A 17,194-nucleotide genomic window follows, 5' to 3' on the forward strand; every position below is an offset into this window, starting at 1 on the left:
CCACTGTGGTATTATTTAACTTTTTTTGAATTTATTGAGACCTGCTTTATGGCTGAGCATGTGGTTGATCTTAGAGTAGGTTCTATGTGAAGATGAGAATAATGCACATTTTTAGTTGATAGGTGGAGTGCTCTGTAGATATTTATTAGGTCCAACTGATCAAGTGTTGAATATAGTTCAGAACTTCTGTGTCAGTTTTTTGCCTTGATGATCTGTCTAATGCTGTCAGTGGGGTGTTGAAGTTTCCCACTAATACTGTGTGGCTAAGTCTTTTCATAGATCCATAAGTACTTGTTTTATGAATCTGGGTGCTTCAATATTGGATGTGTATATATTTGGGAAAGTTAAGGCTTCTTGTTGAATTGAACCCTTTATCGTTATGTAGGGCCTTCTTTGTCCTTTTTTACTGTTATCAGTTAAATGTCTGTTTTATCTTATAAGAATAGCTCCTCTTGCTCTTTTTTTGTTTTCCATTTGCATGGTAGATCTTTCTCCAACCCTGAGGCTGTGGGTATCATTATATGTGAGTTGGGTCTCTTGAGGAAAGTAGATAGATGGGTCTTGTCTTTTAAGTCAACTTGCCACTCTGTTCCTTTTAAGTGGGGCATTAAGACCATATACATTTAAAGTAAGTATTGATATGTGAAATTTTGATTCTATTGTGAAGTTCTTAGCTTATTGTTTTGTATCTTCTATTATGTAGTTGCTTTATTGAGTATGTGGGTTATATACTTAAGTTTAATTTTGTGTTAGTAGGCGTCATTTTTTTGTTTCTACATTTAGAACTCTCTTAATGATATCTTATAAGGCTGGTATAGTGGTACTGAATTACCTTAGTGATTGCTTGTCTGAAAAATATTCTGTTCCTCCTTTACTTATGAAGCTTAGTTTAGTGGGATATGAAATTCTTGGTGGGAATTCATTTTCTTTGACAGTGCTGAAAATAGACCTCCAATCTATTCTGGCTTGAAAGGTTTCTGCTGAGAAATCTGCTGTAAGCCTGATGGGATTCCCTTCATACATAATCTGACCATTTTCTCTAGGTGACTGTAAGATATTTTTATTAGCATTGGCCTTAGACACTCTGGTGACTGTATGCCTTCATGATATTCATTTTCTATGGTATCTGGCGGGTGTTCTCTTGATTTCTTAAATCTGAGTGTCTATATCTCTAGCAAAATTAGGAAATTTTTCTTGAATTATTTTTTCAAATATGTTTTCCAGGTTGTGAACTTGTTCTCCTTCTCTTTCAGGAATACCAGTAATTAATATGTTTGGTTGCTTTACATAATCCCATTTTTTGATACTTTGTTCATTTTTTAAATTATTTTTTCTTTATTTTTGTCTGACTGGGTTAGTTCAAAATACTGGTCTTCAAGCTCTGAAAGTTTTTCTTCTGCTTCGTCTAGACTATTGATAAAACTTTCAGTAGTATTTTGAAATTTCTTCAGTGAGATTTTTATTTCCAGTGCTCTAATTGATTTCTTTTCATGATGTTTAGCTCTTCCTTCATTCCCTGGATTGCTTTAGAAGTTTCTTTGTGTTTTTCTTGAATCTCATTGAGCTTCCTTGCAATCCATGCTTTAAATTCTTACTTGTCATTTCTGAGTTTCTTTTTTGGTCAGGAACCATTGCAGAGGAACTAGAGTGATTCTTTGGTGGTGTTGCAACATTCAGATATTTTTGGTGTCAGAATTTTTTTTTTTGGAGACAGTCTTGGAGTCTCATTCTGTCACCCAGGCTGGAATGCAGTGGCACAATCTCAGCTCACTGCAACCTCCACCTTTCAGGTTCAAGTGATTCTCCTGCCTCAGCCTCCTGAGTATCAGGGATTACAGGCATGTGCCACCATGCCCTGCCAATTTTTGTATTTTTAGTAGAGACGGGGTTTCACCATGTTGGTCAGGCTAGTCTCGAACTCCTGACCTTGTGATCTGCCCACCTCAGCCTCCCAAAGTGCAGGGATTACAGGCGTGAGCCACCGCACCTGGCCCATGGTGTCAGAATTCTTATGCTAGTTCCTGCTCATCTGGAGAGGAGTAGGTGGGTCTTTTGGCTTTGCCTCTATTGCCTTAAGGTGTTTTGGCTTTGCTTCTATTTCTTTATGCACTTCTGTGGGCTGGTTTTATATTGAGCTGTGCAGTTTGACCTACAAGTTGGTCAATAGTGCTTTCAGGTGAGAGCCAGTTGCAACATAAGCAGGTAGGTATGTACCTGATCTTTGTTTATTGAGGTGCTCTCTGTTGTTTCAAGTGAAGGACTGGACATTGGAGTACCTGGTGCCGTAAGCTAAGCTTTCTGTTCTGTGGGGTTGGAGAGACACAGCTGCATCAAGCTGGAGCCCCTTGCTTTCACACAGATACACAAATGGCAAGCACAGGCACCTGCCCTGATGAGGGTTAATGGGAGGAGTTCCTTATGAAGTACACTAAAGACTTTGCAGGGAGTTGAGATGGCTGCACCAGCTTCTTGTCCTACATAGGCAGGAACTTGATCTGTTTTCCTATTACACAACTGTTCCAGGGCTCATGACTCCTAGTTTAGATTCATATTCTAGTCTATCTCTGGACTACAGTGAGGTTGAGAGCCACAATAAATACCTGTTTTGTGGCTATCTGTGGGAGTGGTTTCAGGGCATAATTTAATCTCTGAACCTGTTCAGACAGTTTTATGGCTCACCTATTTGCCAGTGTAACAGTACTGCTGCTGCTTGTAAATGGTGGGTGGGTGGGGGGCAGTCTTCACCTTTGGGCCCACATGAGTGAGTTTTTGTTCTGGTGGTGGTGGCTGGTTAGGTCAACCTGACTTCAGGCCCTGGGGAAGTGGTCCAGTGCCTGTAGAGTTGGAACAGGGTAGATAGGGTATAGGTAGGTAATTCCCAGGCTCCTAGATGGCTTGCAGAACAGGGGGTATGAGTCCTGAAAGGGCTGTGCCAGAATCAGGGGAACCCAAAGTTCAAATGTTGGTTGTGGTGAAGAGTGGTGGGTTGGTCCCTGGATCACTGGCCAAACTCTTAGGTGGCAGCAGGTAGAATGCTTAGATGATGGAAACCAGGGGCAGGCAGAACACTTAGGTGGGGGGGAACCAAAAGGAATATCACAAACCTGTGGGAGTTGGGTTTTCAGAATGGCTCTGGACTGCAGATGAAATGTTCAAGTAAGGTAAGGTTGGCTGTGCAGTGGGCCTTTCACTGAGGAGGGGAAGATCCCTCAGCTGGGGAAGTGGAGACTGGCAGCTGTGGGGCACATGGCACACTTGTACTTTACTCTTACCTAAGCAGTGCTGGACTTCACTGTCAGAATAATGCAAAGGTGCCAAGCCTTGTTTGTTGCCTTTTGGGTTTTGTCACAGAGAAATGCAGACCTGTGATGGACAGCAGGTGTTTAGGTGGATCCAGGGCTGCTGCACTGGGAACCCAAGTTGACAAGCCCTGCCTTGCAAGGAGCAGTGTGGCTAGGGGTCACACGGTCTTCAGTCTTGGTACTTCCTGGAGAAATGCAGTTGTGACCACCCACAGTATTCAGGCAAAGTTGGGGCTGCCACATTAGGAGCCCAAGTCAGCAAGCCCTGCCTGGTGAGGAGCAGTGGGGATAGGTGGTCACATAATCTGTAGCCTGTGTACTTCCTGGAGAAGCTCAGAGCCGTGACCACCCAGGTTCAGGTAGGGGTGGGACCACTCTGCTGGAACCCCATGCTGGCAAGCATTGCCTACTGAGGAGCAGTGGGGCAGTGTGGCTGCTTCTTTGCACCATGACTGTAGCCTCTGTTGGGGCTACAGCAGATGGCACTGCACTACTCAGGGATTCAAGGCCTGTAGGGCTCCAGGTGGGCTTGAATGGTTCTTCTGCAAAGACTCTAGGTGGCTCTTTGTCTCAATCTGGAGGCTCCTGGGGGTCAGGAATATCTCTCATGTCTGGGATTGCAAAGGTCTATCACAGAAGTGTAGATCCCCTCAGGACTCTCACTCACTCACCTTTCCCTGCATTAGGGAGCTTCCCCCAACTCTACATCAGTTCTGGGTGGGCAGCTGCCTGGCTTCAATCCTCTTTGTTCTTTGTTGGTCCTGTTGCTTCCTTGGTGAGTCTTCATGGGATCTCGTTGACAATCCACTTGAGGAACTAGTATTTACTCACCAGTTTGTTTCTTCTCCATGAGAGCAGCATATACTAGCTGCTTCCCATCTGCCATCTTAAACTCCTTTATACATGACTTTCTAAAAGAGGATAACAACAGCAAAGTTAAGTGAAATGAATAATTATGAAGCCTTAATTGTTAGTTTTATTCTCTATCTGAATTAAGGTTTTTTCACAAAACATTGTCAGATTGACTGGATTTTTAACTCTTACTTGTTTATGTCCCTCTATTAAAGGTACAAAGAAGTAATAAAATGGCCAAAAGCAAGTTATAAGAAAAAAAGACATGTGTATTTCATAAAGTAAATAATAATTTCTAAGGTGGCTGACTAGATGCAATCAGGAGGAATATCTGCTACCAAGGGACTGGGATATTGGGAAGACTGGTGCACTCTGAGCATGTCATCAGAGGGAAGGCATTGAGAGTGGATGTAGAGAGAACACACATGCTGGGCTGGAGGGAGAGGAATATGGGAACTCTGCATGGGGCTGTCATGCATGGGGACTTCTTCCTGGCCCCAGTGACTCCTGGGGAAGAGGTGAAGTGAGCAGGCAAGGGGCAACCCACTCTCACCGGGGACCTCTGGAATCCTGGCAACAAAGGACCAGTGACCCCTATGGACACTTGAGCTAGCAGGGAGAGCTGGTTGGAGATATGTTGGGGCAGAACTCTAGCCTGTGCAGAGGCCAGAGGGATTAGTGGGGGAATGTCTGTGATGGAGCACAACAGGAATGCCCATACCTGAAGGCTTACCATGCTGCCCTAGGAGACTTTCATTTTAGGGGAACTGTCAGACCTGAACAGAGCAGGATATCCTTGCCTGGGAGATGGGCCAGTCTGACCTGAGTGACCCCGTCTACCAGCCTCTCCTTTGGTCCAGCCTGTCCATGGTTGCTTGCAGTATGTCATTGGATGACCAAATGGGCTGCCTCCTGGGGGCCTACATTAAAGCTCTTGCAGTGACAAACAGTGCCTGACCATCAAGAGTTCCAGCAGAATGGCCCCTGTCTGTTGAAGTGCTTTCGCTGGCACCACACATCAGAGTGTTGTGGCCTGTGGCCCAAGAACACTTTGGCCCACCAGCACAGCAGGTTTCTAACCTCAAGGGGCCAGGGAACAAAGCTAGGGCAGGATACTAGCTCTCCAGAGTTGGAGCACCCTGGAGAGGAGTGCTGGGCTGAGCTGTATAGCTTTCTAATTTCTTTCAGAAACAAAGTCAATAAACTGAACCCACCTTATACCACAATTAAACCCATGACAAAATCAAATAAAAGAAAAAAAAAATCCAAAGAAAGCAACTTTAAAGATTGAAGAAACATCAGCTCACAAAGATGAGAAGGAGTAAGTGCAAGAACTCTGGGAACTCAAAAAGATAGACTGCTTACCTCCAAATAACTATACTAGTTCCCCAGCAATGGTTCTCAGTCAGGATGAAATGGTTCCCGGGTCACTTGCCAAACTCAATGAGCCAGTCAAATCTGCGTATATCAATAATAACCTAATTCTAGATATAGAATTTAGAATACAGATTAAAAAGAATTCATTGAAACTCAATCCAAGGATTCTAAGGAATGCAATAAAATTATACAGGTGGTAAAAGACAAAATGGCCATTTTTAAAAAGAAGAAGCACTGATACAGCTGAAAAACTCACTTCAAGAATTTCAGAATATAGTTGCAAGTATTGAGAATAGACCAAGCTGAGGAAAGACTCTTCACAGCTCAAAGACTGATTCTCCAAAATCAACCAGTCAGACAAATATAGATAAAAAACAATAAATATGAATGAACAAAACCTTCTAGAAATATGGGATTATGTAAAGATACCAAATCTATGACTCATTGACATCCCTGAAAAAGGGAGAGAAAGCAAGCAGCATGGAAAACATTTCAGAATATTGTTTATGAAAAATTACCCAACTTTGCTAGAGAGGCCAACATTCAAATTCAGGAAATGTGAAGAACTACAAAATACTATACAAGAAGACCATCTCCAAGACACATAGTCATCAGATTCTCCAAGGTTGACATGAAAGAAAAACATTAATGGCAGCTAGAGAGAGGAGGCAATCACCTACAAAGGAAACCTCACCAATTTACCAGCAGACCTTCCAGCAAGAGCCCTGCAACCCAGAAGAGATTGGCAGCCTATATTCAGCATTCTTAAAAGAATTTCCAAACAAGAATTAATATCCAGCAAAACTAAACTTCATAAGTGAAGGAGAAATAAGGTCCTTTTCAGATAAGCAAATATTAAGGGAATTCACTACCAACAAATCGGCTTTATAAGAGGTCCTGAAGAGAGTGCTAAATATGGAAAGGAAAGATTTTTATTGGCCACTAAACCAACGACATTATAAAGCAATCACATAAAGAAGTCTGCATATAACCAGCTAAAAACACAATGACTGGATTAAATCTGCATATATCAATAATAACCTTGAATGTAAATGGGCTGAATGCTTCAATTAAAAGGGACAGAGTGGCAAGTTTGAATAAAGAATACCCAACTGCATGCTGTCTTCAAGAGACCAATCTCACATACAATGGTACCCATAGGCTCAAAGTAAAGGGATGGAGAAAAATCTCTTAGCAAATGGGAAAAAAGCAGAAGTTGCTATTCTACTTGAAGATAAAACAGGCAGAGGCAGAGCACAATGGCAGAATAGAAGCCTCACTGATTGTCCCCCCACAAGGACACCAAGTTAACAACTGTCTACACAGAAAAAAACACCTTCATAAAAAACAAAAATCAGGCAAGTACTTATAGTGCCTGGTTTTTAGCTTAATATCACTGAAAGAGGCACTGAAGAGATAGGAAAAGCAGCCCGAAATCACCAACACCACCCCTCCCCAACCCCCAGCAGTGCAGTGTAGTGCAGAGAGCATTTCTGGGTGCTGGGGAAAGGAGAACACAACATTGTGAGGCAGTTAATCAGTGCTGTCCTGTTAGAGCAGAAAGAAAACCAAACCAAACTCAGCTGATACCGGCCCACAGAGGGAGCATTTAAACCAGCCCTAGACAGAGGGGAATTGTGGATCCCAGTGGTCAGAACTTGAGAACCTGTAAACCTTGCCACAGAGGGCTACACATTCTGTATCTCCAAGTAAATCTGAAAGTCTGGGCCATAAGGACTGCGACTCTTAAGCAAGACCTATTACTAAACTAGGTCCAGAGACAATGGACTGGAGTGTGCAAGCAACATATTGACACATCAGTAGGGGCAGCCAAGGGAGTACTGGCATCACCTCTCTCATAACGCCAGGCTGCACAGCTCGCAGCTCCAAAAGAGACTCCTTCCTTCTGCTAGAGGAAAGGAGAGGGAAGAGTGGGGAGGACTTTGACTTGCATCTTGGATACCAGCTCAGCCCCAGCAGGATAGGGCATCAGACAGAGATGTGAGGCCCTTATTCCAGGCCCTAGCTTCCAGATGACATTTCTAGATGCACCATGGGCAAAAATGGAACACACTGCCTTGAAGGAAAGGGCCCAGTCCTGGCAGCATTATCACCTGCTAACTGAAGAGCCCTTGAGCCCTGAATAACTAGCAGCAATACCCAAGTACTACAGTGAGGGCCCTGGGTGATACTCTGAGACTTGCTGGCTTCAGGTTGCAACATGGCCACAGGCAGGAAGAGTACCAGGTGGGCTCTTGGGGTCCCTGATTCCAGGACTTGACTCTTGGGCAGCATTTCTCAACCTGCCCTGGGCCAGAGAGGAGCCCACTTCCCTGAAGGTTGTGTCCCAGGCCAGGCGGCATTCAGTAAGAGCTGATTTAAGAGCCTGTGGCCCTTAAGGAAAGATTGGCTATATTACTCATGGCATGGTGTGACAGTGGCTACAGGGTGAGATGACTGTGCCTTTTGAAAGGGGAGGGAAGAGTGGGAAGGACTGCATCTTGTGGTTTGAGTGCCAGCACTAAGGTTTTTTTCTGTAGTCTCTGGCTCCCAGGCAGCACACCTGGACCTACCAGGGGCCTGGGGAACCTCGCCACCCTGAAGGGAAGGACATAGGCCTGGCTGGCTTAGCCACTTGCTGATTGTAGAGCCCCAGGGCCTTGAGCAGACATATACAGTAGTCAGGGAGTGATTGCTGCAGGCCTTCAGTGAGACCCAGCACTGTTCTGGCTTCAGGTCTTACCCAATGCAGTCATAATGGTGATAGCCACAGGAGTGCTTATGTCACTCCACCTACATCTTTAGGTATCAGAACAGAAAGAGAGATTCTGTATGTTTGGGAGAAAGTAAGAGAGGAGAACAAAAGCCTCTGCCTGGTAATTCAGAGAATTGCCTCCACAAGTCTGCAAGAACCACAGTGTTACTGGGCTTGGGGTGTCCCTTAAAGTAGATACAGCTTATATCACAACATCCAAGTTATTTCAAGTATCTGGAAAGCTTCCCAAGTAGGACAGCTACAAATAAGCGCAGACAGTGAATATTATAATAAATATCTAACTCTTTAATGCCCAGACACGAAAGAACATCAAGTGGCATCAACACATCCATGAAAAGACTTCAGCAATTAACTAAATAAGGCACCAGGGACCAGTCTTGGAGAAACAGAGATATGTGACCTTTCAGACGAGATTTAAAAATAGCTGCATTGAAGAAACTCAAATCAATTCAGAGTAACACAGAGAAGGAATCAGAATTATATCAGATAAATTTAACAAAGAAATAGAAATAAAAAGAAGCAGAAATTCTGGAGCTGAAAATGCAATGGGCACACTGCAGAATGCATCAGAGTTCTTAAATAGCAGAATGGATCAAGCAGAAAAAAGAATTAGCTTGAAGATAGGCTATTTGAAAACACACGAAGGAATCAAAAGAAAAAAGAATAAAAAACAATGAAACATGCCTATAGGATCTGGAAAATAGCCTCAAAAGGGCAAATCTGAGTTATTGGCTTTAAAAAGGAGGTAGAGAGATGGGGTAGAAAGATTATTGAAAGAGATAATAGACAATTTCCTAAACCTAAAGAAAAATATCAGTATCCAAGTACAAGGAGGTTATAGAACACTAAGCAGGTTTAACCTGAAAATTACTTAAGATGTTTAATAATCAGACTCCCAAAGGTCAAGGATAAAGAAAGAATCCTGAGAGTAGCAATATAAAAGAAACAAACAACATACAATAATGCTCCAATACATCTGGCAGCAGGCTTTTCAGTGAAACCTTACTGGCCAGAAGAGAATGGAATGATATATTTAAAGTGCTGAAGGAACAAAAACATTTACCCTAAAGTAGTATATCTGGTAAAAATATCCTTCAAACATGAAGAAGAGATAAAGATATTCCCACACAAAAGCTGAGGGATTTCATCAATACCAGACCTATCCTACAAGAAATGCTAAAGAGAGGACTCAAATCAAAAAGAAAAAACATTAATGAGCAATAAATAATCACTTACATTTACAAAACTCACGGGTAGTAGTACACAGAAAAAACACAGAATATTAAAACACTGCAACTGTTGTATAAACTACCCTTATCCTAAGTAGAAAGACTAAATAAAGGAGGAACCATTAAAAAATTATAATTTCAACAACTTTTTAAGACATAATAAATTAAGATATAAATAGAAACAACAAAAAGTTAAAAAGTGGGGGGCCAAATTTAAAACGTTGAGTTTTTATTAGTTTGTCTATGGAAATAGTGTTATGTTGTTACCAGGTTAAAATATGGGTCTTAAAATAGTATTTGCAAGCCTCATGGTAACCTCAAACCAAAAAACACACAGTAGATACACAAAAAATACAAAGCAAGAAACTAAAGCATGTCACCAGAGAAAAATCATGTTCACTATAGGAAGACAGGAGCAAAGAAAGAAGGAAGAGAAGATCACAGAACAACAAGAAAACAAATAACAAAATCACAGAAGTAAGCCCTTATCAATAATAATATTGAGTGTAAGTGGACTAAACTCTAATTAAAAGACTGGCTGAATGGATGAAAAAACAAGACTCATTGTTCTATTGCTGACAAAAAACACACTTCACCTATAAAGATACACATAGACTGAAAATAAAGGTATGAAGAAAGATACTCTATGCCAATGGAAACCAAAAAGGAGGAGTTGCTATACGTAGACAAAATAGACTTAAATACAGAAACTGTAAGAAGAAACAAAGAAGGTTATTATGTAATAATAAAGGGGTCAATTCAGCAAAAGGATATAACAATGTAAAAATATATGTGAAAATGAATAACGAGAAGAAATTTGGAAAGCAAACACGTGGAAATTAAACAATATGCTCCTAATGACCAGTGGGTCAATGAAGAAATTAAGAAAGAATTTGAAAAATCTCTTTAAACAAATGATTATGGGAACACAACATGCCAAAATCTATGGAATAGAGTGAAAGCAGTATTAAAAGGCATATTTATAGCTGTAAGTGCCTACATCAATAAAGAACAACTTAAAAGAAACAGTCTCACCATGTGTCTTAAATAATTAGAAAAGCAAGAGCAAACCAAACCCAAATTAGTAGAAGAAAAGAAATAATAAAGATCAGAGCAGAAGTAAATGAAATTGAAATGAAAACAACTGACAAGAAAGATCAATAAAACAAGTTTGTTTTCTGAAAAGTTAGAAAAAATTGACAAATCATTAGCCAGACTAAGTAAAAAAGACAAGACACAAATAAAATCAGAAATGAGAAAGGAGATATTGCAACTGATACTGCAGAAAGTCAAGGGATTATTAGTTGCTACCATGAGCAACTGTATGCCAATAAATTAGAAAATCTAGAAGAAATTGACAGATTTCTTAATATTACCACCTCCCAAGATTGAACCTGGAACAAATTCAAATTCTGAACAAAGTAATGAGATCAAAGCCATATTAAAAAGTATCCCAGTAAGGAAAAGCCCAGGACTTGCTGGCTTCACTGCTGAATTCTACCAAACATTCCAAGCAAAACTAATACGAATTCTACTCAAACTATTTCAAAGAAAAAGAGGAGGAGGGAATACTCCCAAACTCATTCTACAAGGCAGTATTATTTGGATACCAAAACTAGACAAAGGCATATCAAGAAAAGAAAAGAAAACCACAGATCAGTATCAGTGATGGATATTGATGCAAAAATCCTCAACGAGATACTGCAAACCAAATTCAACAATACATTAGAAGGATCATTCATCAATACCAAGTGGCATTTATTCCTAAAGTGGAAGGATGGTTCAACATATGCAAATCAATCGGTGTGATACATCATATTAACAGAATGAAGGATAAAAACCATATGATCATTTCAATTGATGCTGAAAAAAAGTGCTTGATAAAATTCCATATCCCTTCATGATAAAAATTATCAAAAAATTGGTGATATAAGGAATATACCTCAGCATAATAAAAACCATATATGACAGACTCAGAGCTAGTATCATGTTGAATGGGGAAAAACTGAAAATTTTTCCTCTAAGATCTGGAACATGACAAGGATATGCACTGTCACCAGTTGTTCAGTGTAGTACTGGAATTCCATGTGAAGAAAATGTATATACTGAAGTTGTTGGTAGACCATTCTGTAAATATCTGTTAAGTCCATTTGTTCTAGGGCATAATTTGTGTGCATTATTTCTTTGTTGACTTTCCATCTTGATGACCTGTTTGGTGTTGTCAGTGGAATAGTGAAGTCCTCCGCTATTATTGTGTTGCTATCTATCTAATTTCTTGTGCCTAGTAACAATTGTTTTACAAATTTGTGAGTTCCCATGTTAGATGCATATAAATTTATGGTTGTGACATTTTCCTGTTGGACTGATTGCTTTATCATTATATAAATGTCCCTCTTTGTCTTTTTAAACTGCTGTTGCTTTAAAGTTTATTTTGTCTGATATAAGGATATCTATTCCTGCTCCCTTCTGGTGAGATCATATGGTAGGCCACAAAACAAGTCTCAATAAATTTAAGAAAATCAAAATTGTATGAAGTACTCTTTCAGACCACAGTAGAATAAAATTAGAAATTACTCCAGAAGGAACCCTCAAAATGATACCAATACATGGAAGTTAAATAATCTGCTCCTGAATGATCTTTGAACAATGAAATCAAGATAAAAATTGTAAAATTCTTTGAACTGAATAATAATACTGACATGACCTATCTAAACCTCTGGGACACAGCAAAAGCAGTGCTAAGAGGAAGGTTCATAGCATTACATGTCTATATCGAAAAGCCTAAAAAAGCACAAATAGACAATCTAAGGTCACATCTCAAGAAACTAGAGAAACAAGAACGAACCAATCCCAAACCCAGCTGAAGAAAATCAACAACAAAGATCAGAGCAGAACTAAATGAAATTGAAACCAAAAAATATAAAAGATATAAAATATTAAAAAATTTAAAAAAACAAAAAATATAAAATCAACAAAACAAAAAGTTGATTCTTTGAAAAGATTAACAAATTTGACCATTAGCATGATTAAGCAAGAAGATAGAAGATCCAAGTAAGCTCAATTAGAAACAAAATGGGAGATACTACAACTGATACCACAAAATACGAAAGATCTTTTAAGGCTACTATGAACACCTTTATGCTCACAAATTACAAAATCTAAAGGAGATGGATAAATTCCAGGAAATATACAACTCTCCTAGATTATATCAGGAAGAAATAGAAACTCTGAACGGAGCAATAACAAGTAATGAGATTGAAACAGTAATTTAAAAATTGCCAAAAAATAATTTCAGGATCAGATGGATTCACAGCTGAATTCCATCAGACATTTAAAGAAGAATTGGTACCAATTTTACTGAAACTATTCCAAAAGATAGTGAAAGAGGGATTCCTCCATGATTCGTTCTATGAAACCAGTATCACCCTAATACCAAAACCAGGAAAGAACATAACAAAAAAAGAAAACTACAGACCAATATTCTTGATGAACATAGATGCAAAAATCCTAAACAAAATTTTAGCTAACTGATTCAACAGTATATCAAAAATATATAATTTTATAAAAATAAAATAATATATAATATCAAAAATATAAATATATAATAAAAATATAAAAATATAACATACTTAACATGATCAAGTAGGTTTCATAACAGGGATGCAGGGATGGTTTAACATACCCAAGTCAATAAATGTGATACATCACAGAAACAAAATTAAAAACCATATGATTATCTCAATAGATGCAGAAAAAGTATTTGACAAAATCCAGCATCACTTTATGATTAAAACCCTCAGCAAAATTGGCATAGAGGAGACATACCTCAGGGTAATAAAGTCATCTATGACACATACACAGCCAACATTATACTGAATAGGGAGAAGTTGAAAGCATTCCCTCTGAGAACTGGAACAAGACAAGGATGCCCACTTTCACCACTTCTATTTAACATACTGGAAGTTCTAGCCAGAGCAATCAAACAAGAGAATGAAATAAAGGGCATCCAAATGAGCAAAAAGGAAGTCAAACTGTCACTATTTTCTGATGATATGATTGTATACTAGAAAACCCTAAAGACTCATCCAAAAAGCTCCTATATCTGACAAATTAATTCACTAAAGTTTCAGGATATGAAATCAATATACACAAATAAGTAGCACTGCTATATACCAACAACAACCAAGCTGAGAATCAAATGAAGAACTCAGTCCCTTTTACAACAGCTGCAAATATAAAATAAATAAATACATAAATAACTTGGGAATATACCTTACCAAGGTGATGAAAGACCCCTACAAGGAAAACTATAAAACACTGCTGAAACAAATCATAGATGAGACAAACAAACAAAAACATATCCCATGCTCACAGATGGGTAGAATCAATTTGTGAAAATGATCATACTGCCAAAAGCAACCTACAAATTCAATGCAATTCCCATAAAAATAACATCATCTTTCTTCACAGAACTAGAAAAAATCCTAAAATTCATATGGAACCAAAAAGCCCACACAGCCAAAGTAAGACTAAGCAAAAAGAATAAATTTGGAAGCATTATATTACCCAACTTCAAATTATACTACAAGGCTATGTTACCAAAACACCATGGTACTAGTTTAAAAATAGGTATGTAGACAAATGGAACAGCATAGTAAACACTTAAATAAAGCCAAATACTTGGAGCCAACTGATCTTTGACAAAGCAAACAAAAACGTAAGGTGGGGAAAGGACACCCTATTTAACAAATGGTTCTGGGATAATTGGTAAGCCACATGTAGAAGAATAAAGCTGGATACTTGTCTCTTATACAAAAGTCAACTCAAGATGACTCAAAGACTTAAATCTAAGACCTGAAACCATAAAAACTCTAGACGATAACATTGGAAAAACTCTTCTAGGCATTGGCTTAGGCAAAGAGTTCATGACCAAGAAACCAAAAGCAAATTCAACAAAAACAATTAGGTGAGACTTAATTAAACTAAAAAGCTTCTCCACAACGAAAGAAATAATCAGCAAAGTAAACAGGCTCCTGAGTGAGTGCAAATGTTTGCAGACTATGCATCCGACAAAGGACTAATATCCAGAATCTACAAGAAACTCAAACGAATCAGCAAGAAAAAACAAATAATTCCATTAAAAAGTGGACAATGGACATGAGTAGACATTTCTTAAAAGAAGATATACACATGGCCAACAAACATATGAAAAAAACGCTCTACATCACTGATTATCAGGGAAATACAAATCAAAACCACAATATGATACCATTTTACTCCTGCAAGAATTGCTATAATTAAAAAATCCAAAAAAATATATGTTGGCATGGGTGTGGTGAAAAGGGAACACTTTTACACTGCTGGTGGTAATATAAACTAATAAAACAACTATGGAAAACAGTATGGGATTCCTTAAAGAACTAAAAGTAGAACTACTGTTTGATCCAGCAATCCCACTACTGGGTATCTACCTAGAGAAAAAGAAGACATTATATGAAAAAGTCACTTGCACACGCATATTTATAGCAGCACATATAATTTGCAATTGCAAATATATGAAACCAGCCTAAATGCCTATCAACCAACAAATGGATAAAGAAAATGTGGTGTGTATATATATATGAATACTACTCAGGCATTAAAAGGAATGAAATAATGGCATTCACAGCAACCTGGATGGGGCTGGGGACAATTATTGTAAGTGGAGTAACTCAAGAATGGAAATCCAAACATCACATGGTCTCACTTATACGCGGGAGCTAAGCTATGAGAATGCAGAGGCATGCATATAATGGACTTTGGGGACTCGGGGAAGGATGCGGGGGATGGGAATGGGAGGGACACGAGGGATAAAAGCCTACAAATTGGGTCAGTGTGCATTGCTCAGGTGATGAGTGCATCAAAATCTCAGAAATCACCACTGAAGAACTTTTGCATGCAATCAGACACCACCTGTTCCCCAAAAACTATTGAAATCAAAATAAAATTTTAAAACAACAACAACAATGCAACCCAATAATTTCATCATCTTCTCCCTCCACTGGCTATGACTCAGACTTACTTTCTCAATAAATTGTACTAGTGTTTATTAAAAGAAATAATCTGTTCACAAAGCCTCCTTAATGTGCAATTTGCCTATATAAGAAACCTGCACATATACCCTTGAAGATAAAATAAAAGTTAAAAATATTAAATAAATGTGTAAGTAGTTTTAAGAACTAAAATTAAAAATCATAAGGAAACCAAAGAAATTTAATTTCCAGGTGGTTGGAGGGAGTGGAGAGGGTGGCATTGCTCCTTACTGAAACATATTCCAGTTCAAATTTGGCTTTCAGGCATAGTGATGTACATTAATTTATATAAATGTGATTTTAGAATTTAAAAAATGGCGAATTTTTATTTGGTTAATAAATTGTAAGGCAAATTTAAAAAATAATAATTTCTTTCGCAGCTGACATATATTAAAATTTAAAAATATAAAATTAATCTGATATGATTTTATTTTGGTAGATATATCCTGATTGTTTGGCACAAGCCATATATGCAACATTCCATGAAGCATTTCCAGAATCTAGTTACCTCTTTAATGATGAATTTAAAGAAGATCTAGGGAATACCATTTTTCTTTGGTGTTCAGGTATGAATATATCATTTAAATATTGATCACTGTTTTGGTTTCTAAAATTTTGGGGTTGCAGTGTTTTATTTATTCCATCCAAAAATATTGGTGGTTCTTTTTCTCACAAAGTATGCCATGGCTATACCCATGTGTTAAAATAAATGTTATTTACTTTCTTCTGAAAATTTCATTTTACCATAATTAATTACTTATTAAATTTAGAAGCCAATATCTTATAAGCAATGGAATTATTATGGAAATATTATGGAAAATTATTATGGAAATGTCACAGAAATAAAGTCATACCATGTATGTACTATATTTGGACCATACATGTTTTAAACTGCTTTTAGAATACTACTTATATTTAATTAGCAAATAATATTATTTAGGAAAAATCTAGAAATAATTTAATTTCTCAGAGAACATTAATCAAGGAAAACCTGTTTTTTAATCACTGTGTAGGTGAAAATGGTAGGATTGAAAAGCTAAAGGAAAGTAAAACTCAATCCTAGAACATTTATCAAGAGATGTAAGTACTAGGGTTTAAAACTAAGGTTGAGAAATATAGTTTCATGTTCCTGGAATGACCTCCTGGCGTTTTTTAATAAGGTCATTATTACTAACCACCAGAAGCTATTAACTTTTCACATAGTTCTTGTAAATATTTCTATCTAAATGTTATCTGATTTTTAAAACTGCTTAATGTCAGTTTTTACTAACCAAATCACTTTTATAAGAAAATGTTTTATACCTTATGGAGGGAGGCTTTGAGAGGTAAAGACTTGAAAATAACCCTGAGAAACCACCTATGAATATACACACAGGTAAGAATCTCCTGCTAGTTACATAAAAAATCAAATTAATTCAAACATAAGAAACAAAAACGAAATGACCGCAGCATTCATACAAAGATACAATAAGAAAAGAACATGATGAAGGGTAGAATAGTGTTCTACAGACCTGTTATGAACTGAATTGTATCTTCCCCAAAATTCATATGTTGAAGTAAATTCCTAATCTCTACTACACCTCACAA

At 38.1% G+C, this 17,194-nt stretch overlaps 1 protein-coding gene and 1 long non-coding RNA gene across 9 annotated transcripts in view; one reads left to right on the forward strand and one right to left on the reverse strand.

Annotated features, from left to right (window-relative positions):
• Positions 1 to 17,194, forward strand: part of FAM227B (family with sequence similarity 227 member B) — a 303,682-nt gene that overhangs the window by 65,761 nt on the left and 220,727 nt on the right. For all 8 annotated transcript variants that reach the window (XM_033190154.1, XM_033190157.1, XM_033190158.1 and 5 more), the window contains one exon: positions 16,047 to 16,173. In XM_033190154.1, the coding sequence (XP_033046045.1) occupies positions 16,047 to 16,173 (127 nt within the window). The remainder of the gene's footprint in view (positions 1 to 16,046; positions 16,174 to 17,194) is intronic.
• The window catches only part of LOC117070686, a 126,991-nt gene that overhangs the window by 61,381 nt on the left and 48,416 nt on the right, over positions 1 to 17,194 (reverse strand). The gene's annotated exons all lie outside the window — the stretch shown is intronic.

The sequence above is a fragment of the Trachypithecus francoisi genome, unplaced genomic scaffold (genome assembly GCF_009764315.1).
Source record: "Trachypithecus francoisi isolate TF-2019V2 unplaced genomic scaffold, Tfra_2.0 Lachesis_group3, whole genome shotgun sequence".
In the NCBI taxonomy this organism is placed as follows: domain Eukaryota; kingdom Metazoa; phylum Chordata; class Mammalia; order Primates; family Cercopithecidae; genus Trachypithecus; species Trachypithecus francoisi.